The sequence below is a fragment of the Tripterygium wilfordii genome, chromosome 19 (assembly GCF_013401445.1).
Source record: "Tripterygium wilfordii isolate XIE 37 chromosome 19, ASM1340144v1, whole genome shotgun sequence".
NCBI lineage: Eukaryota > Viridiplantae > Streptophyta > Magnoliopsida > Celastrales > Celastraceae > Tripterygium > Tripterygium wilfordii.
In genome coordinates, this window is record NC_052250.1 from 461,701 (window position 1) to 484,453 (window position 22,753).

Consider the following 22,753-nt stretch of genomic DNA (forward strand, 5'->3'; position numbering starts at 1 on the left):
AGAAAAACATCACCCAACAGTCCAATTCCAATTATTGCGGCACTCACTTTAAGGCAAAGAATTGATCATTTCCGGTTCAATTAAAAAAATAGTCACAGTATAACTAGTTAACTACTAGCTTTATATTACAGCATTTGCTTCATTTTCTGAGCAAGTAACTAGGGTGCAGACTTTAATAACATTTCCATACTAGTACTTGCTACTAATTACAGAAACACAGTACAGGAAATCCAAAATGGTGAGTGCTCAAAAAGGAACTTGCCTTTCAGCTGCCTCAGCAACAATCGGTAACCTGGGCACCTGACCCAGCAAGCAAGTAGATGACCCATAAATCAAACTAATCAAAAGGAACAAGAACACAGTGCTGTCCAAACTCATCACCAAATCAAGCCCCAACCGCCCTCTTGGGTTAAAGGTCCTCTTCAAAAGATCTGGGAATATCAACAACACATCCAACACTATAGCCTGCATAGTATTGAACCTCACATATCTACTAAAATTGCGATTCCTCACAACAACGAAATAGAGAGTCAAAAACACCAAAAACCCATTAAATGGAAAGCTCTTAAAAACCCTTATAGCTGGCACCAAAGGCTGTATAAGGGTTTGAATGGGAGAGAATTGAGTGATAACATACTTTCCATACTGTATGCCGTCAAAGAAAGGATAGAAGTAGCAGACAGCTGAAATTATACGATCTGGGGCATCAGCTGTGTCGTTGCCACCATTGTTTTTGGCCGTGATGGAGGAGAGTCTTCTTCCGGGTTTTGCTTTGTTTCTTAGCTCCTTGGTGAAACTGGTAAAAGAGAGAGGTGACGACTGCTTGAGAGAGAGACGTTTGTTAGAGAAGCTAAGAGGCGTTGGGGGAGATAGAAGATTGGATATGGATAGGGTCATGGTTTTCCACCTTGAGAGAACTGAAAAGTGAAAACCCAGAAAGGAAGAATGCGCGGTGAGAGTGAGACTGAGTCGAGAGTGATTTGGTAAATGTCTAATGCGCCGCAAAGAAAACAAAGTATAGTACTGGGGAGAACTACGAGTATTGCGTTCTCTTGCATAGGGCTCCGCTTGGCATCGGGCTGGGCAAGCCAAGGCCCAATTTTGAGAATCAGATTTCGGACCGGGCCCGGGCCGGGCTTGACTCTCAAAAGGAGGCCCTGGTCCTGCCAAGGCCCTTAAGGCTAAGGATTTTGGACCGAGCCTCAGGTAGGGCTGAGCCCGATTTTTGACTATATAATATTTATATATGTATTTTTTTGAGGAAAATATATTACATATATGCATAGGTGTAATATATATGTATAAATATATACATATTTTATATATATATAAATAATATGTGTTGCCTAATCTGGTTTGGGTCGGGTCAAAATTGGTCCAAAGTGTTGGGTTTCGGGTCAGGTCTGGCCTCAAAAATGGAGCTCAAGCCCTCCCAAAATGTCTGGCTGGGCTGTCCAGGCCCGGTCTAATTACGAGCCAGGCCTAGGCCCGCGGCCCATGGCGCAGGAAGGGTTCACAGCCTATTGGGTTGGTCATTACAAGTAGCCGGACCAACCTACCTAGATGGGCCGGGCCCTATGCTATTCCCAGCCCGTTTAAACTGTTCCATGCCAAACCGACCCATATATCTACTCCTTGGTGTCTAAAAAAAAAAAAGGGCTAAATCATTATTTATATCCCTTAAGTTTCACAAAATTCTCGATTATGTCCTTTAAGTTTAAAATTTATTGTTTATATCCTTAATGTTTCACAAAATTCTTAATTATATCCTTGATGTTTCAAAAACTATCCAGTTTTATCCCGAGTTAGATTTTCCGGTAATTTACTCGCCGGTTTTTGTACATGTGACAAACAGTAGTTACACATGTGCATTACACGTCACATTTAAGAGTAAAATAAAGCCAACTAAAAAATTTTTTTATAATTAATAATTTACCACTTGCAAAATTTTTTTAAAAAATCAATCAATCAAAGAACACTACTGTTAACTCCCTGTGAAGATGATTGATAAATCCATGGACTTCAAGCTGTTTAAAGTTCCCAACTCAGGCACAGTGCTAACTTAACTGCAAGTCTATAACCACAACCACTCGTCTTTCTCATCAACTTGATCAGAACCCCAACTACTCTTCATTTGTTTACAAACACACCAATCTCTCTCTCAATTCAATAAACCCCAAACAGCATAATGGGCATATCTACAAACTGGGTTTGATTTTATTGTGATTATCTCTAATGGGTTTTGTTTAATTTTATTTTTTAGGTTGAGAAAACTAAGGCCGGCATGAGGATTAAGAACTAATTGACAGCGACGGAGAAGTCCTGGAGGAAGACGAGGGGCGATTTTAGGGGAGAGAGTTCCGATGAGGCAATGATGAAGCTAGCGGCTTCGTTGGAGAAGAAGGGGGAAGACTCAAGGATGAAGGAGAGCTGGAGAGGGAGGAGTTTGAGGGAGACAAGCTCAAAGTCGATTGGTGCAAGTGCAGTGGTGCCGTCTGGGAGACTGGAAGTATGAAGGGCAAGCTTTTTGGGGATCTCTATTGAAGTTTCGATTGAGTTCTCCCATAGTGATCCAGTTCGATTGAGATTTAGATCTGGAAGATTAAATTGGGTTTTTGGGGTTTTAATTGTGAATCTTTTCTTCCAACGTGACTTTTTTTTTTTAAGATTTAAGCTTTTAGGGTTTGAGTGGTTTATACCTTAAGTGATGTGGCTTTTCTTTTTAAAAATTATATGATATGGAAATAGGTTTTTGTATATCCAGTGCCACGTGAACAAGCTCCAGTCATCAACCACCGGAAATTTCAAAATCTGGACAGAATTGAGAAAAGTTGGAAACATCAATGATATAATCAAGAAATTTTATACTTTGAGGACATAATCAAGAAATTGTGGAAACATTGAGGATATAAACAATGATTTAGCCAAAAAAAAATGTACTCCTTGGATTAATGTCTCTCTAGTAGTAACTATGTCTTCTTGTCTAACACATCTTCTGACCATATGCCCATAACACACTTACGCTCTGCAATGCCTTAATATAATGTAAAAGTAGCAATATAAACATCATTTATTCCATCTCCAGCCATTTGGTACAACTATATATTGTGGCTGGACCAGTTACAATTGATTTTGTCCACACTCGGTTCAAGTAGTAAGTGTATAAACATTGTTGGTGCTATTAAGGAGGAAATTAAGGAGGATGTTAAGGAGGATATCAAGGAGCATATCAAGGAGCATGTTAAGGAGGATATCAAGGAGGATATCAAGGAGAATATATTATTGATTTCATTACCTTAAATGCATGCATAAATTAGGCAATGTTTCTAGTTGTTTGCCATTGTTTAGGCTTGACTTAGTGCTTTCTTCTCCTATATATATCACTAACAAAGATGTAAATGAACACACAATTTTCTCAACACCATACACAATTCTTTTTCTCTGTTTTCTTTACATGGTATCGAAGCTTAGGCTTTCACCCTTACTGTAAAACAACATCAACTGCAAATCATTATTTCACCTTGCCTCCACACTCATGGCAAAGACCGACAACAATGACCCAGAAAAATCTGAGATAACCAAGATGCAAAACCATAGGCACGATGATCCAAGTGATCCTCTCTATCTTCACCACTCGGACCAACCTGGTCTTATCCTGGTGACCCAATCGCTGAATCAAGATAACTATCCTCTTTGGAGTCATGCCATGCTCATGGCCCTTATTGCCAAAAACAAAGACGGTTTCATCGATGGAACCGTGACCAAACCTGTCACAGGATCCACGGCAGAGGTAAAGCAATGGACTCGTTGTGATCTTCTTGTCAAAGGATGGATCCTCAACACAGTAACTCCTGCAATCGGACAAAGCGTCATGTACAATGATAGTGCTCTTGCCGTCTGGAATGAACTAAAGGAACTACTCTCTACCACCAACAGTGTGTACCTTTTTCACATTGAGCAGGAAATCCATGATTACTTGCAAGGCAACATGACCATTGGTGAATACTACACCAAGCTCAAAAGTCTCTGGGACAAACGAGATGCACTTTGTCCTCTACCACCTTGTAGTGGGGATATTGCCAAGACTCTACATCAATACCAACAGACACAACGTACCATCAAGTTCCTTATGGGACTCAATGAGGTTTATGCAGCAGCACGTGGTCAAATTCTTCTCATGGATCCACTACCTCCTGCTAACAAAGTGTTCTCTCTTGTCAATCAAGACGAAAAACAACGAGTCATCTCCTCACAAGGTCTGGGTAAAGCACCAGAGGCAGCAGCTTTCACCGCTAGAGAAAGGTTCAATCATACAGGGAAAGCTCCTTTGTCCCACCTCTCCACTATCCGTTGCCATCGTTGCCACCTTACTGGTCACTCCACTGAAAATTGTCGGGCACACTTAAAATGTGACTATTGCGGACACAAAGGTCACACAATCGACATTTGCCGCAAGCTTAAGAGGGCCAACTCTCACGGTGATAAGAGTAATCATTTGAACACAAACTCTCATTCTCGTTCAAAGGCTTATCATGTAAGTTTTCAACCAGACAATACTGACAGCACACCACCTTCCTACAACCTCACGGCAGATCAATATCATGATCTCCTTGCTCTTATTGATCAAAACAAAGTAGGAAACATGGCTAGTCAAGTGAATGCGGCAACTACAATGAGCAACGTTTCAGGTAACACAGTTTGTGCAAACTCTCTTATTCCACATAAGGAATGGATTTTTGATACAGGTGCTACAGATCACATGGTCTGCTCATCCACTCTTATGACCACCAAGACACCAATTCATAATCGTCATGTATACCTGCCCAATCATGCCATTGCTCCCATAACACATATAGGCACCATACGGTTTTCTGATAATCTTGTGCTCTATAATGTTTTATGTGTTCCATCATTCCGATTAAACTTAATTTCAGTAGCCAAATTAGCCAAAACATCCCTATGTTCTGCAATTTTTACTGATGTGTCTTGCATTGTTCAGGACCAACGATCGGGGGAGATGATTGGGATGGGAACTGAGCGCAATGGACTTTATTACTTGGACGTTGCGAGGATATCTGGGTGTCATTCCGCCTCAACAATTACACCTTCCAACTCATCCCATTTATGGCATCAACGTTTAGGTCATTTATCTAACAAAAGCCTACGGGCCATATCTTTGTCTACCAAAAATATTCATTTTTGTTCAGTTGATGATTGTGCCATTTGTCCTCTTGCCAAACAAACTCGTAACTCTTTTCCATTGAGTTCTATTACTACAAAAGTTCCATTTGAATTAATTCATGTTGACATTTGGGGAGGATACCATATCCAATCACTCAATGGGGCAAAATACTTTCTTACAATTGTTGATGATTTTTCTCGTTGTACTTGGATTTATCTATTACATAGCAAATCCGATGCACGTGGATCTCTTCTTTCCTTCATAAACTATGTTGAAACACAGTTTTCTACTCGCGTCAAAGTCATTAGGAGTGACAATGGCCCTGAATTCTCCATGCATAATTTCTACTCTGAAAAAGGGATTATGCATCAAACCACTTGTGTTTCCACCCCACAACAGAATGGAGTAGCCGAACGCAAGCACCGTCACCTTCTAAATGTTGCCCGCTCCTTACTTTTTCAAGCCAACCTTCCTAAATTTTTTTGGGGAGATTCCATCCTTACCGCTGCTTATCTCATCAATCGTACTCCCACTCCTGTTCTTAAAGGTAAAACTCCATACGAAATTCTCTTTCACAAAACACCTTCTTATACACATTTACGTGTGTTTGGTTGTTTGTGTTTTGCCTCCACCCACCATACTCGTCCTACTAAATTTGATGCCCGTTCTATCCGTTGCCTATTCCTTGGATACCCATATGGTACCAAGGGATACCGCGTTTACAATCTCGAAACTGGTCAAATATTCATCTCTCGGGACGTTGTTTTTCATGAACAATTATTTCCCTACACTACTTCCGCTGCCACTCTTTCCCCTCCCCCCAATTCCACGTTGTTTCCCACTCCAATGGTCTCTATTGACCCATTACCGACACCTGCACCGAGTGCCATGCCCATTCCTTCAGACACACCTAACATTCCACCAAACACATCATTCCATAGTGACACCACTACCACACTTGACCCCATTATGTCTCCGCCACACCCTAATCCCACCTCCACACCCGCACCTCGGCTACGCTGCACAACCCATGCTCCCAGTTATCTTCAACACTACCATGTGGAGGTTTCATTGCCCACTCGGGATCCACCGTCATCGCCTCCATCATTGGCTGGACATACAGGTACTTCTCACCCTTTATCTCATGTTATATCCTATGATAACTTGTCTCCTTCCCACAGGGCCTTTGCCACATCCATCTCAGCCATCAAAACACCCACCACCTTTTCCCAAGCTGTCAAGGACCCCCAATGGCGCCACGCTATGGACCAAGAGCTTCAGGCTCTCCAAGAAAATGGTACGTGGTCCCTCCAACCACTGCCACCGCACAAGAAACCTGTTGGCTGCAAATGGGTTTACAAAATCAAATTCAATCCTGATGGCACGGTTGAACGTTACAAGGCACGGTTGGTTGCCAAAGGTTACAGTCAGATTGAAGGTTTTGATTACAGGGAGACTTTTGCCCCAGTTGCCAAGCTTGTTACCGTCCGTCTCCTTCTTGCCGTGGCTGCCACCCAACATTGGCATCTTCGTCAGCTTGACGTCAATAACGCGTTTCTCCATGGCGATCTTGAGGAAGAAGTATATATGTCCCTACCTCAGGGTTTCGGACGAAAGGGGGAGACTCGTGTATGCAAGTTGCACAAATCTCTGTACGGGCTCAAACAAGCCTCTCGCCAATGGTTCATAAAATTGTCTACAGCACTCAAACTTGCTGGTTTTCATCAATCTAAGTCGGACTATTCACTCTTCATCCGAACCCGAGGTAGCATCTTCACTGCACTTCTTGTTTATGTTGATGATGTCATCCTCACAGGGAATAGTCTGCAAGACATTGAGGAAGTTACAAATGGTCTCATGAGACAATTTAAGTTGAAGGATCTCGGTGAGTTGAAATATTTCTTGGGTATAGAGATTGCACGTTCTAGCAAGGGGATTGCTATTTCACAACGTAAATATGCCCTTGAAATACTGGAGGATACAGGCTACCTTGCTGCTAGGTCAGTCAACACTCCTATGGAACAAAATTTATCCCTCAACAAGACTGATGGAGAGTGCATCAGTGATCCTTTTTCTTATCGAAGACTTGTTGGAAGGTTGATATACTTGACACTTACTCGCCCAGACTTAGTGTATGCTGTCCATATTCTTAGCCAATACATGGATAAGCCCCGTACTCCACATCTGGAAGCAGCTTACCGAGTATTGCGGTACATCAAGCAAGCCCCCGGACAAGGTATTTTATTCTCTGCCACTAGTCCGATACAGCTGAATGCTTTTTGCGATGCGGATTGGGCTAGATGTCGAGACACACGTCGTTCCACCACAGGATATTGCATGTTCCTCGGACAATCACTGATCTCTTGGAAAACTAAGAAACAAAACACAGTGTCCCGCTCAAGCGCGGAAGCAGAGTATCGTTCCATGGCTTCGGCATGTTGTGAAATAACTTGGTTAAAGTACATTCTATGTGATCTTGGAATCAAGCATCCACAACCAGCTAGGTTGTATTGTGACAATCAAGCAGCATTACATATAGCGTCAAATCCAGTATTTCACGAACGAACGAAACACATAGAGATTGACTGTCATCTTGTAAGAGAAAAAATTCAGGCCGGTTTACTTAAGACATTTCACATCTCAACCTCGAAGCAACCGGCAGACATTTTCACGAAGGCTGTAGGTGTCCCACAATTTTCCATCTTACTTAGCAAGTTGGGCATAGTCAACATCTATTCCAACTTGAGGGGGAGTATTAAGGAGGAAATTAAGGAGGATGTTAAGGAGGATATCAAGGAGCATATCAAGGAGCATGTTAAGGAGGATATCAAGGAGGATATCAAGGAGAATATATTATTGATTTCATTACCTTAAATGCATGCATAAATTAGGCAATGTTTCTAGTTGTTTGCCATTGTTTAGGCTTGACTTAGTGCTTTCTTCTCCTATATATATCACTAACAAAGATGTAAATGAACACACAATTTTCTCAACACCATACACAATTCTTTTTCTCTGTTTTCTTTACAGGTGCAATATCTATAATGCCTGTATTTACAATACCCAACTCACATTTGCTAACTTTCCGGTCCAAGATTTATTGGTTCTCCTATTACTAAGCAGCAGTAATGCCAGTTACCCCACTTCTTCAAAGCACGAACTACTCAAAGTGGCATTCCCTTCATCCAGTCTTGGCATTTGTAGGGAAATAGCAAACAGAAGAAGAAACCAGTTTTTACGGTTCATTCAATTCCAAGACTTATTTTTCTCAATCCTAATAAATTTTGGAGTACCAACTTCTTCTACTCAGATCTTGAATAATGTTACTCAAAAGTTCTTCTTTCATCTTCCCTACAGAACTCTTGCCTCTATTTCGCAAAGTTGCATCACTTTCCATGTGTTGCTTCTACTGTGGTAAAATTGTCCCACTCATTCAAGTTCAGCCAACCAATATGTGTACCTCTTATCTACTGATACAAATAATTTCATCACTAGTCCCATGACCATGAGTTTAAACCTCTTAATGTCTTATATAAATACCCGAATCATATGTAACTAGCATTGTCTTTCTTGCTTTCTAAAAGCATGTTCTCATTTTGTAGTCCAGCAAAAAATCCTAATCCTTCAACCATTTTCTTAAAGATGCCAAGCTTCAGTTTCTTATACCTGCTCATGCTGATGCATTCCACTTTTGCAACCTCTATGCGTCCATTGATGCAAATATCAAGAGCAATTGAATGGTACACATATAATCTTAGGCTATTTCTGAGAACTCATTTTAAATCTCTGCCTACTTTCTAGTGTACTAAGTATTCTACTTTATTCAATATAAGCAGGAGTTCAGAGAGAAGGCACCTGGAATCAGAGACAGGGTCATGTAGAACCGGCAATCTTATTGATGACTGCTGGAGATGCGACTCAGAATGGGAAACCAACCGGAAAATGCTAGCAGATTGCGCATTTGGGTTTGGACGCAATGCTGTGGGAGGTCGAGATGGAAAACTTTATGTAGTCACAGATTCTGATAATGATGATCCCCTAGATCCAATTCCAGGCACGCTCCGGTACGCAGCTATCCAAGAAGAACCTCTGTGGATCATTTTTGACCATGACATGATCATTAACTTAAAGGAAGAACTAGTTATGAACTCATACAAGACCATAGACGGAAGAGGGTTTAACATCCAGATATCAAAAGGGCCATGTATAGCAATTTATAATGTCAGTAACATAATCATACATAACATCTACATACATGACTGTGTACCAGGTGGAATTGAAGTAATGAAGAACTCGCCACAGCATTCCACCTTGAGAGGCTACTCAGATGGTGATGGAATATCAATTTATGGATCAAGGGATGTATGGATTGATCATTGTACTCTGGCTAGCTGCCATGATGGACTTATTGATGTCGTATATGGCTCAACATCGATAACAATCTCAAACAACTATATGTTTCATCACAATGAGGTAATGCTTATGGGTAACAATGATGACTTCCTTGCTGACAAGAATATGCAAGTTACGATTGCCTTCAATTTCTTTGGGGAAGGCCTGGTTCAAAGAATGCCTAGGTAACAACGACTGTAACATAAAACTTTGCCTTTTCACTTTCCCTTCTATCACTAAAAGTTTCCTATATGATACTCTAAATGCACAATTAACTTGCTGCAGGTGCAGACATGGATATTTTCATATTGTAAATAACATATATACAAGCTGGGAGATGTATGCAATTGGCGGAAGTGCCAATCCAACAATCAATAGCCAAGGGAATGTCTTTATTGCATCAAATAACAGCTTCACAAAGGAGGCAAGTTTATCTACTCATAAGTAAACTATATGATCACCATCAAACATTCAAAAGAGTTTATCATAAGCATTTGTTCATAATTGACTTTATATGGCATGCAGGATAACCAGTCATGAACTTTATTTACCAAACTATCTCATTTCCCTGAAATCTTCTTATTCTGCCTAATGAGGCCACAGCCAGTCCAATATTTAAAATATGCAAAAGGGCATAGAAAAGAGATAAATTTCAAAAACAATGCAAAAAGAAACAACCGGGAAAAAAATGACACAATCAAAGAAAGGGTAGGGGTGGGGGGTGAGGATCGTCACTGGCAGGCTAGGAAATTAGTCCCAAGACATTTACATATTCACCTCATCCAGTTAAGTGAGGTTGAAAGAGGCAACATATCAGTATACATTTCTGGTATGAAACATGCAAAATCAATTCCTAGGCCACTGGACTTTTGTCCACTTCATAATTCACAGACTCACTTGTCATTCAGGTAACTAAGCGTGAAATCTCGTCAGACAATGATGAGTGGAAAAGGTGGAATTGGAGATCAGATGGAGATCTGATGCTCAATGGTGCTTTCTTCACACCTTCCGGACAAGAGAGCCCTGCAAGCTACATTAAAGCATCAAGCATGGTAGCAAGACCAGCTTTGCTACTTACAACTATTTCTCCATCTGCAGGAGCTCTAAACTGTCAGAAAGGTTTCAAATGCTGAAGTCCAGGCCAGCAAAATTCTTCTTGTATCTTTTTTGTTCATTTTCTCCATTAGATTTAAGTAAAGCTTAAGTTTCTTTGAGTTAATGTCATGACCTTATTGAATTTATTTATGGTCTTGAATATGCATTAGGTAAGGAAGTCAAAACGGGGATCGAACTTCTTTCTATGAATTGTATTATTGTATATCCATTCGCATGCTATTTGGTTGGATCCAGAATTCTCTCAAAGCATTAGCTCTTCCATATTTTATAGACCTAACATTCTCATACTGGAAACCACAGTTGTGAAAATTGAATCTACCAATTTTTGTCAATGGATAAACCAATTAGTTTGAAACCTCAACACGCAGCAGAGTGGGGGGCAAAAGAGGCAGCTAAGAATATTTTGAGCAAAAGAGCAAAATAATCCAGGGATGTATAAGTTGTGTATCGACAATGAAAAATATTACAAAACCACTTCTCTATAAGATCTTATTTCCTTGATATGTTAGTTCTAGAATAAAAGCACATGCTCAACAACCATCAAACAGAAAACACTGAGCTGAAACAAGGTGCGTCAAAATTACTTGCTTATTTTTGAAAAATAACCAGGCAATTTCACATCAATACATCCAGAAAGAAATGGCTATAATCCAAAAGAAAGCTCTGTCCCTCTTCTAAGCAAGGAATCCCTGATGGAAAACGTTTTGACAACCAGCATTCCTCAGTCCTCCGTCTCCCCATTCAGGTTTTCCTACTTGGTGTGCAGCCAACTTCATATCCTCCGTCCTGAAAGGAGATTATGTCATAGTTGACACAATTAGTTGACATAGAGAGTAGAAAAGCTCAAGATACATGGACTTATCGTAGCACTGAAATTCACCGATTCCAGGAAACTTCCATCTATCATCACCTGACGGAAAACAAAGAAACAGCAATATTTTCCTATTTGGCATCCTCCCACTTAATGAAAGGCTTCATAAGCATCAGAAGGAATCAAGTATACAATACAAAATCGGGGGACAGAACATTAAGGAATCTGAGCAGAATACATAACAATACCCTCAAAATCTATTAAATTCTCCATAATGAGGACATGTTACGAAACATAATACAAGAGATCTTCAAATCTAGACATCCAAGAACAGAAATAGAATAAATGCATTCCATCTTTGTTCAGCTCCTTCCGCAAAGATTATGTTAATCTGATAATTAAATTCTCCTCAAATTTGTTCAGCTCCCTCAAACAACCAAATTCTACTTAATACAAATTAATTAAACCATTTAGCAGGGAGTAGTCAAGTACTTCATCTCTTTTACTTTCCAATAAACCAATCCCTTCTCATTCTTTCAGCTCTCTCAGCAACAAAGCTCGAATAATAATTATTAAAAATGATCAAAACCATTTTCGCTAAGGATAGTCAAGTTCTTCAGCTAAATCTATTAAGCTCAATTTTCTCGAGAAAAAAACAGAAATATAGAAACCAGAAACCGAGGACGAATGGATTACCTCAGAATGCGGTTGTTTCCGACGATAGATCGCCATCCACCGCCACAGGTACGACAAACAGATGCCTCTTGAGCAGATGGGGGACTGTTGAAACGCTTCGGCGAGTCCTCCGAGCTTCTCTCCTCTCATCGAAACGGAGCGCTCTAAGACAGCAGCCCCTCGAGCAAGCGCATTCTCTTCACGCATGACGCAACAACTCCTCCACTCTCTCCTCCATTCCCATCGATCTCTCATGAGCATTTATTTATTTATTTTTCTTGTAATGGCGACTTATAGAGGGAACTTTTTATGGACACGAAATATGCAATTCCCCGCTAAATAATAAAGTCAAAATTTTCAGAATACTAATTACTAAATGAACTCTTTTTTTTAGGCAAGTGTGCTAGGATATTTGAACTCTGGGCCATGGGTCTTAAGGCCCAAAACATACTTCCTAAAAATGAATTAAAATTTTTTAGGAACCAAATGAATTAAAAAAATATTTACATATCTATATAAACATTTTCATTGACACTACCATTACTTTTAATTGGTTACATAGAAGCCCAAACTTTTAACTCTTTTTCTAAATCGATAATGACATCATATAAATTTATATTTTGGACATTCAATATGGGGCTAAAACTGGGACCATTAGACCTACGCACAAAATTTTTTCATTTGATGATATGATAAGTTGAGTTAAAACCCAATGCATAATCATAAAGATATTATATTAAGTGAGAATTGAATTTTCCGAATTCATATAGTTTGACCTAAAAAAAATTATCGGTTTCACAACTTTTAACTTTCACAAATAATAAAGCGAAGCTTAGAATTTGTCACCAATTCCATGGAACAATTTACTAAACGCAACACACAAAGTTCAAATTGACTACTAAGATATTTGACAATTTGATACTAGATTTGTCATTGATGCGCTATTACTCTATTGTGGACACCAAATATATCAAAAACAAAAACTATCAAAATCTTCCGTACCAATCAAAATAACCGTGATAAGTGATAAATCTAAATATGAATTATAAATAAGAAACAAACGGCAACGCTACTTATCCATAACAAATTTAGTGATAATCAACCATAATATGTAATTAGACAACGTAATAACGAAATTCAATATTATTAGATAACGTAACACTATTATGACTGATTTTGAAATAAATTGTTAGGGATATATAGAGTTTTCGAGAAACAAAAGCACCCAAATGGGCCTAATCTAAAGAGCCAACGATAGCCCAATAGCTAGCCCACTCAGAATGACCCGAACTTCATAAATGGACTTTGAAACCGAATTTTTAACAGCCGTTGGAGCCTCTGCTGCCTCCGGTGCCAAACTCCCCACCGGCGGACTTGGTGGGCTACCATTCGACTTGGAAACTTCAGGGGCCTCTGTGGGTGTCCCAGAACTTGACGGGATACTCGCATGCGCTTCTGGTGCCGGGCCGTTAGCCACTGCCGGAGTAACGGCTGGAACAGATGCGGAAGCACCCACCGGGACTGGTGTAGCAGCACTCGGAGTGTAAGCCGGTGAAGGAGAATTATCCAGGGACTGAACCGGAGGAGAAGACACATCAGTTGACGGTGCCGGTGAAGTCACTGGAGAAACCTTGGGAGAGGAAGAACGTGGCGGATTTGCGGCCAAAATGGTTGGGCATGGAGCAGGCGCCATGCGTGCTTGTACCTTGAACAACGAGGCAATGAAAAGGAGAGAAAGTGCAAGCAATCGATTCATGTTTGTTGGATTTCCCTCTAAAATCACAACAATTTTGTGTGCAAAACCATAGTGTGGTGGGGGATCGTTTATATATGAGATGGCTAATACAATAAACAAGGAAACAATAATATTTCATTAATTGCAAGAATATATAATCAAGTAAATTAAGGCTATAAACAATGTTAAACTTAGTATCAAGAGTATCAACGAGAGGTGGTTCAGTTGGTAATCGATTAGATTAGACATATGTGTGTCCAATATTCGATTACAATAAAAAACATATTTTTCATCGGTATTTGAAAAAAAAAAACACTTAGTATTAAGAGTAAGAGTATGCGAAGAAAGTGAAGTGTGAAAAAATTGAGAATTTAGGAAACAAAATTACTAATTGATTACAAAGATACATTAATCAAATAAATTAGTATACTACGATGTGAAACCTAATATGAAGGCTAAGATTGTGTGTCAATATTGTCATTTTGAGACTAATTAGTGACTTAAACTTGAAGGAACTATGAATACTATTTATGGAACTAAATGATTCTCAAAGTGTTGATTTAATTATGTCCAATGTTGAGGGAAATCATATTTTGGGGCTTTGTGTGTGTTTTAACTGTTTTATGTTACGCTATTTGGTTTGATTGGATTGGGCCTTGCCCATATAAACCTCAAAGAATGAGTGGGCCTCAACCTTTTTAATCCACAACTTTTTTCTTGTTAAAAAGTCAAATCCATACATAATTGAACAACACATTTTAGTTAGTAAATCCAATGCACAAAGGGGCTGAAGCTCTCCAAAGTCCCATTCTGACGGAGTAAATCCCTCGAAGACCGAATTATTGGAAAGTTTTCTTACATAGTATCTAGGGTAAATCGTTTTCTTACATGGTATCTAAGAAGTCGTTGATATTTTATCAGAAGGTCTGATTCCAAAATAGTTGGAAGAAGTTTTGAACCTAGATCATATATTTATATGGAATTCCAAAAATAAACACGGGCGACCAAAAAGTGTGCACTATTGATATTTTGTTGGCAATAAAATCACATCACAATACATATTGATTTATTGTACAAAATGTTACATCATGCTAATCAAATAACCGTGATAACTAAAACAATATATGAAAAAAAAAAAACAAAAAAGAAAACGAACAAACACATCCTAATGGACCCAATCTAAACAGCAAAGGCTAGCCCAATAGCCAGACCACTTAGAATGGCCCGAACTTCATATATGGATCTTGAACCCGAGTCATCATTATTAACCGCCGGACCGTCTGCAGTATCAGGCGCCAAACTGGACGGAGACGAACTTGGCGGGCTACCATTCGACGGAAAAACTACAGGGGCTTCTGTGGGTGTGGCAGAATTTGACGGAATGCTCGCAGATGCTTCTGGTGCCGGACCTTCTGCCATTGGCGGAGCAGTTGCCGGAACCAATTCTGGAGCACTTCCCGGTGGAGCGACACTCGGTGTCAGTGCCGTAGGCGGAGCACTCGCTGGGGTAGAGGCACTAGGAGTAGAAGCCGTCGGCGGAGCACTCACTGGGGTAGAGGCACTCGGAGTGGAAGCCGTAGGCGGAGCACTCGCCGGGGACTGAACCGGAGGTGAAGACACATTCGTCGACGGGCTAATTGCCGGCGGAGCCGCATTTGGGGCTGTTGACGGGGTAGTTGCAACAGCCGGTGCTGGTGAATTCGCCGGAGAAACCTTGGGAGTGGAAGTAGGCGGCGATACTTGCGGAGAAGATTTAGGGGACAATGTAGGTGGAGAAATGTGACTAGTCGGCGGAATGGTAGACGGAGGAGTCGCCGGAGAGAGTAATGGTGGATTTTTAGTAAAGGTTGTTGTGGGGGCCGGAGCAGGCGCATTGTCTGCTTGTACCTTGAACAACAATAATGCGTTGAATACGCAGAGAATCGAGAGAGAAAATGCGAGTAATCGATGCATATTTTTCTTGAATTTCTCTCTGAGATTCGTACTCTGATAAATCTATGCTCTGCAAGAGGTCTCTTAATCCGATGAAAAGAGAATCTTGAGTGAGAGAGATTTATAGAGAAGAGAGGGAGGATTAAAACGGTGTCGCATTGGATCAAATATTACCGTTGTTGGTAAAGTAGCCGTTACTTTGTAGGGACGTGACTGTACTATATAGACGGGCCTCTTTGTCTGCTTTTGAAGGACATGATGCGAATGAATGCTATGCCGTTGACAAGTGTGTTGTTATTTTTATTTGATAAATTAGATATTGATTTGCCATTTTTTTAATTTTTCTTTTGCAAAAGTTCATTCATTTTTTTAAAATAAATTCCAGTTGAGAAATATGTTTCTCATTCGAAATGAACATTGAACGCACATATGTCTAATTCAACTAATTGCCAATTGAGCTATGATATGTGCCACGTCCATGCAGAGTATGATATGGGCCACGTCCATGCAAGAGTGCCACGTCCATGCAGAGTATGATATGGGCCACGTCCATGCAAGAGTCAAAGTAATGGAAGCAAGTTATGAAGCGGTTTCATGCAGTTATAGTTCAGTTATTATGCAGTTTATTATTTGGTTATTAATGTAGATAATGTACAGAGTTGGCAGTTCATTTAGTTATTTCTCTTGGTTGTATATATGCAGTAAAACAACTCAATGAAAGGCATGTTGATATTGCCACAAACTTCCTTTTTTTTCTTCTTCTTTTCTTCTCGGATTGCTAATCTTCTATAACCCAAAATTCTTCATAACAACTGGTATCGGAGCCGGTTCCGGCATGGATACGCGCGGCAAATCCAATGCAGAGTTTCGCAATGACGTTAATGAAATTCTAGCCAGACATGAGTCAAGCTTTGATCAGGTGAATTCTGCCCTCCAAGCAGTGTTAACCGAGCTTCAGGCCTTACGTACTACCCGAACCTCAAATACCCACCATTCTGAAATCAATCCATTTGCCCCAGAAGCATCCTCTCACCCTCACACCTCTCGCTCTACCCACCAAAACGATCAAACCAACCAAAACCTCAAACTATACTTCCCAAAATTCAATGGAGATGATCCAACTGGCTGGATTTACAAGGCGGAACAATATTTTGATTTCAAAGGAATTGCACAAGACCAACGTGTTCCATTGGCTTCATTTCATCTGGAAGGAATAGCTTTACAATGGCATAGATGGATGACGAAATTTCGAGGGCCATTAACTTGGGAGGAACTCACAAAGGCAGTACTACTCAGGTTTGGACCAACGGATTTTGAAGATCCGGCGGAAGCACTGACACGGCTCAGGCAAGTAACAACTGTGGCAGCTTATCAGGAGGCCTTTGAAAAACTCTCTCACCGTGTTGATGGGTTGCCCGAGAGTTTCCTTGTTGGCTGTTTTATTGCAGGGCTGCGGGATGACATTCGTATCGATGTAAAAATTAAACAACCCCGTACCTTGGCAGAAGCAATTGGCGTAGCTCGGCTAGTAGAAGAACGAAATCTCCTGCAAAAGAAACCAACCCAATCAAACAACCGACCACAGCCAGTCTCTTCCTCGTATCGGGTATCACCAAACCCCGCTGCTGGAGTTTTAGGACCACCACCAAATATTCGTTCCAACCCAACCCAAACCGCTTCACCTATAACCTTCCGTCGAATTACCAATCAAGAAGCGCGGGAGCGTCGAGAGAAGGGCCTATGTTACTATTGTGATGAGAAGTTCACCTCGGGCCATCGTTGTGAGCGGCCACAGCTTTTTATGATTGAAGAATCAGTCCAGGCCAGTCCTGAGGAGGCTGAAGGCGACCATCCAAAGGATGAGCATCCTAAAGAAGCTATACCAGAAATATCTTTCCATGCAATTGCTGGTGCGGAGCACCCACAGACCATACGTGTCGTAGGCAAGTTGAAAAACAAGAGTGTTACTGTGTTGATAGATGGTGGTAGCACCCACAACTTTATTGACCAAGCTATAGTCTCTAAGTTTGGACTACCAGTGGCTCGTGACAAGAAGTTTCAAGTTATGGTCGCTAACCGTGAGATGATTGATTGTGCGGGACAGTGTCGAGCACTTACTATCAACATACAAGGCCTACCCGTTACTGCCGATTACTATGTCCTACCAGTAGCAGCTTGCCAATTGGTGTTAGGAGTCCAGTGGCTGGCAACTTTGGGACCCATCGAAACAGACTACAAGCAGTTATCCATGACATTTACGGTGGAGGGAGTTAGACACAGTTTCCAGGGAGTAAAGCGAGATGGCATTGAGGCCTTGAATGAGAAGGAACTCAACTGCTTGCAAGGTATTGGTTACTTGTTTCAAATAATTTCTTCTGACCCCTGCAGTCCATCTAGTCTTCCGTCCCCAGAGTTGAGTCGACTCCTTGCTGAGTTCTCCCATGTGTTTGAAGAGCCTACTGCTCTGCCTCCGCGACGATCACAAGACCATCAGATTCCTCTACAGCCAAACACAGGTCCAGTCAGTGTGAGGCCATATCGATATCCTTACTACCAAAAGGCCGAGATTGAAAAGATGGTGAGAGAACTCCTACGGACGGGATTAATTCGGCCTAGCAACAGTCCGTTTTCCTCTCCGGTTTTGCTGGTTAAAAAAGCTGATGGAACTTGGCGGTTCTGCGTTGATTATCGAGGCCTCAACAATATCACGGTGAAAGATAAGTACCCGATTCCTGTAATTGATGAATTATTAGATGAGCTCCACGGGGCCAAATATTTCTCTAAACTAGATTTACGATCTGGGTATCATCAAATTCGGGTGCACGATGAGGACATTCCAAAAACAGCTTTCCGGACACACGAAGGGCATTACGAGTTTGTTGTTATGCCGTTTGGTCTCACAAACGCGCCCGCAACCTTTCAAAGCTTAATGAATGATCTTTTTCGGCCCTACCTCCGGCAATTTATCTTGGTTTTTTTTGATGACATTTTGGTATATTCCAAGTCATGGGAGGATCATCTTACCCACTTGCAACATGTTCTACAAATTCTTTCAACTAACAGTTTATTTGCCAAGGAATCGAAGTGTCGATTTGGTGTCTCACAGGTGGAATACTTGGGCCACATCATCACGGAGCATGGAGTATCGGTTGACCCATCAAAAATACAAGCTATACTCGGGTGGCCTACGCCAACAACGGTGAAGGCAGTTCGGGGTTTCCTTGGGCTAGCAGGATATTACCGCAAGTTCATACGTCACTTTGGTATTATGGCGGCTCCTTTAACCAGGTTACTATCCAAAGAGGGGTTTCGCTGGGATGCTGAGGCAGAGAAGGCATTCACTCAACTGAAAGCGGCTCTGACTTCTCCACCAGTCTTACGCCTACCTGATTTTTCTCAAAGGTTTGTAATTGAGTGTGATGCTAGTGGGATTGGAATTGGAGCCATCCTCATTCAGCAAAATCAACCGGTTGCATATTTTAGTGAGGCTCTTAAGGGATCAGCCCTGTCCTTATCCACCTACGAAAAGGAGATGCTGGCAATAGTCAAGGCGATCAAGAAGTGGCGTCCTTATTTACTTGGGAAGCCCTTTACCGTTCGAACGGATCAAAGAAGCTTGAAGTATTTATTGGAGCAGAGGATTACAACCCCAGCACAGACTCGTTGGTTGCCAAAGATAATTGGATATGACTACAAAATTGAATATAAAAAAGGCTTGGAGAACCAAGGTGCTGATTCCTTATCTCGTGTGGTAGAATTCCAATTTTTATCAATTTCTTTGCCACATGCAGATTGGTGGTCACGGTTACAACAAGAGGTCCAGCAGGACTCTTTTTATGAGGAATTTAAGCATAAGAATCCAACTCAATCAGGTTATCAGATGCTTAAACGTGATGGTGTGTGGTTTAAGGGCGAAAGAGTTTACTTGAGTCCCACCTCTGCTTTGATTTCCAAGATTCTGATGGATTGCCACTCCACCCCAACCGGAGGTCACTTTGGATATCATAAAACTCTCGGCCGTGTCAAGCAAAGTTTCTGGTGGCCCAACATGCGCCAGACCGTGAAGGAGTTCTTGCACCAGTGTGATGTTTGCCAACGGAATAAGACTGACTGTATGCGGCCAGCCGGTTTGCTTCAGCCGTTACCGGTACCTCACCAAATATGGACCGAGATTTCCATGGATTTTATTGAAGGCTTACCATCCTCAAACGGGCACACTGTTATCATGGTCGTAGTTGATCGTCTGACCAAATATGCACACTTCATCGCCCTAAAACATCCATTTACCGCTATCACTGTGGCTAAGGCATTTGTTGCCCAGGTGATTCGTTTACATGGAATTCCAACATCTATTGTCAGTGATCGGGATCGAGTATTCATCAGCAATTTTTGGCGAACATTATTCCAGTTGCAGGGCACTCAATTACGTATGAGTTCCAGTTATCATCCCCAGTCGGACGGTCAAACCGAGGTTGTCAACCGCACCTTGGAACAATATCTTCGCTGCTTTGCTGGAGACCAGCCACGAAAATGGATTGAGTGGCTTCCTTGGGCCGAATTCAGCTACAACACTTCCACACATTCTTCAACTAAAATGACCCCTTTCGAAGCTGTGTATGGCATTCCTCCTCCAACCTTATTGTCTTATGTACCAGGTACTTCCCGTGTCCAGGCAGTGGATGAGTACTTGATCGACCGTGATGCCATCTTGCGAGAGCTGCGTCATAATCTGTTGGTAGCACAGGACCGGATGAAAAGCCAAGCAGACCAACATCGCAGAGAGGTTTCATTTTCTGTAGGGGATTATGTTTATTTAAAACTTCAACCTTACCGCCAAACTTCAGTGGCTTTTCGAGGATCCATGAAACTTTGTCCCCGATTCTTCGGACCCTACAAAATCCTGGAAAAGATGGGTTCAGTTGCATATAAATTGGAGCTTCCACCGGGTTCCCAAATTCATAATGTTTTCCATGTCAGCTTGTTGCGGAAACATTTGGGGCCGGTTACTACTAGTACTCCTCACTTGCCCCCTGTCTCGGATACCTCCACCATCCTTCCACAACCAGAAGCAATCTTGGATCGCCGTGTCATTCGCAAGGGTCAATATCGTCCGAAGTCCGAAGTCTTGGTTAAATGGGTTGGGGCCCAAAAGGAGGACGCAACTTGGGAGAATGAGTGGCGTTTCACCAAGTCCTATCCTGATTTCATCCTTGCGGACAAGGATCCTTAAGTGTGGGGGAATGATATGTGCCACGTCCATGCAGAGTATGATATGGGCCACGTCCATGCAAGAGTGCCACGTCCATGCAGAGTATGATATGGGCCACGTCCATGCAAGAGTCAAAGTAATGGAAGCAAGTTATGAAGCGGTTTCATGCAGTTATAGTTCAGTTATTATGCAGTTTATTATTTGGTTATTAATGTAGATAATGTACAGAGTTGGCAGTTCATTTAGTTATTTCTCTTGGTTGTATATATGCAGTAAAACAACTCAATGAAAGGCATGTTGATATTGCCACAAACTTCCTTTTTTTTCTTCTTCTTTTCTTCTCGGATTGCTAATCTTCTATAACCCAAAATTCTTCATAACAAGCTACCTCTAATGGTTTTGTAAAAATTTATTCGAGACACTCGCTTTGAGTTCATTTTAATTTTGTTATGGAACATTACTTATAACCCCTTTTTGTTGTTTTATTTACACACATAAATGTCACATGTAAAAATGATTTATTCCTAAACCCTCCAACATTTCTAAATTATTGATTCAAACATGTACATAACGGCCAATGATCAGATTGACTCGATTATTTAGTTTGAAAATGCTATACATCCATAAATTGTTTGTCCACAACTATCTATAAATGAGGTGGACTATCACATAGGAATGACACGTGGATTATTAAAGAAAAAATAAAAAATGAAAATTTGTTTCCCGCTTCTCTCTCCTCCACATATTTTTCATACATTTTTTATTCTCTCTCCATCATCTCTCTTTTCTCATCCAAGCTCACCACTACTCACATGGTATATTTGTCATTCGCCCACTGTTTGTGACACGGTTGATCCCAAAAGAATCACCAAGAGATGAGGAATAAAACCCAAGAAACCTCGACGAGTTTCGTCCACCATAGTTACCATAATCATACTCGGAAGTCCGCGGTCACCGCAAGAAAAATGGTCCGATCTGGACGATCCGATCACATTTGGAGGAAAATGACACCACCAATAGACTCATCTCGACGAAGAGTATCTAGCCCACCCTTTGGTTGATCGAAATTCTCGTCGGAATCCGACGACCAGTGTAGGACCTGAATGTGTATATTTACTAGACACTATGTCCGAGCAAAATGTTAACTATAACAATTATTACACTGTTTAAAACTCTTATTAAATTGTTTTTTAATCAATAGACCTTTAATTACATTATTTATGAATCTTATTACATCATTCTTTATTAACACATACCTCATTATATCATTTCAAATTCTTATTTAACTGTTGCATTCTTTATTACATCGCTTCATCCTCTTATTACATTGTTTGAGATTCTTATTACATTGTGTTCTCATTGAACCCAAACTAAAATCCACACAAAGATCTTAAAAACCCAAACTGAAATCTCAAATATCCATGCAAATGCATACCAAAATCTCAAGTACCTATGAAAACTCAAACCGAAATCTCTAAACACCCATGAAAACCTAAATCGAAATCTCTAAATACTCATGAAAACCCAAACCGGAATCTCAAAATACCCATAAAAACTCAAATTCATACATATCTCTCCAAATCTAGATCTCAAAATTAAACTTAGGTCGCGCGTTGGTGGTGTAGGTTGGGTTGCCAAGATTTCTTGCTTCATTGTTATCGCCTTCGCCAATCCAACGCTACCAAGATGATAGAGTGAGGA

The 22,753-nt window shown here is 40.9% G+C and overlaps 4 protein-coding genes across 4 annotated transcripts; 1 reads left to right on the forward strand and 3 right to left on the reverse strand.

Moving 5' to 3' along the window:
- Positions 1–29: 29 nt before the first annotated feature.
- On the reverse strand, positions 30–1,001 carry LOC119985891 (protein TIC 20-v, chloroplastic-like). Its single transcript, XM_038830347.1, has one exon. It carries the CDS (start codon positions 895–897, stop codon positions 247–249), a length of 651 nt encoding a protein of 216 aa, XP_038686275.1. The 5' UTR covers positions 898–1,001; the 3' UTR covers positions 30–246.
- Positions 1,002–2,990: 1,989 nt separating this feature from the next.
- On the forward strand, positions 2,991–10,898 carry LOC119985302 (putative pectate lyase 21). The gene is made up of 5 exons (XM_038829560.1): positions 2,991–3,175; positions 8,213–8,922; positions 9,019–9,759; positions 9,860–9,998; positions 10,483–10,898. The coding sequence occupies exons 2-5, from the start codon at positions 8,768–8,770 to the stop codon at positions 10,705–10,707; spliced, it is 1,260 nt and encodes a 419-aa protein (XP_038685488.1). The 5' UTR covers positions 2,991–3,175; positions 8,213–8,767; the 3' UTR covers positions 10,708–10,898.
- Positions 10,899–13,416: 2,518 nt separating this feature from the next.
- On the reverse strand, positions 13,417–13,869 carry LOC119986095 (arabinogalactan protein 1-like). Its single transcript, XM_038830646.1, has one exon. It carries the CDS (start codon positions 13,867–13,869, stop codon positions 13,417–13,419), a length of 453 nt encoding a protein of 150 aa, XP_038686574.1.
- A 1,088-nt stretch (positions 13,870–14,957) lies between these two features.
- Positions 14,958–15,936, reverse strand: LOC119985892 (vegetative cell wall protein gp1-like). The gene has a single exon (XM_038830348.1). The coding sequence runs from the start codon at positions 15,862–15,864 to the stop codon at positions 15,091–15,093; it is 774 nt and encodes a 257-aa protein (XP_038686276.1). The 5' UTR covers positions 15,865–15,936; the 3' UTR covers positions 14,958–15,090.
- Positions 15,937–22,753: the final 6,817 nt, after the last annotated feature.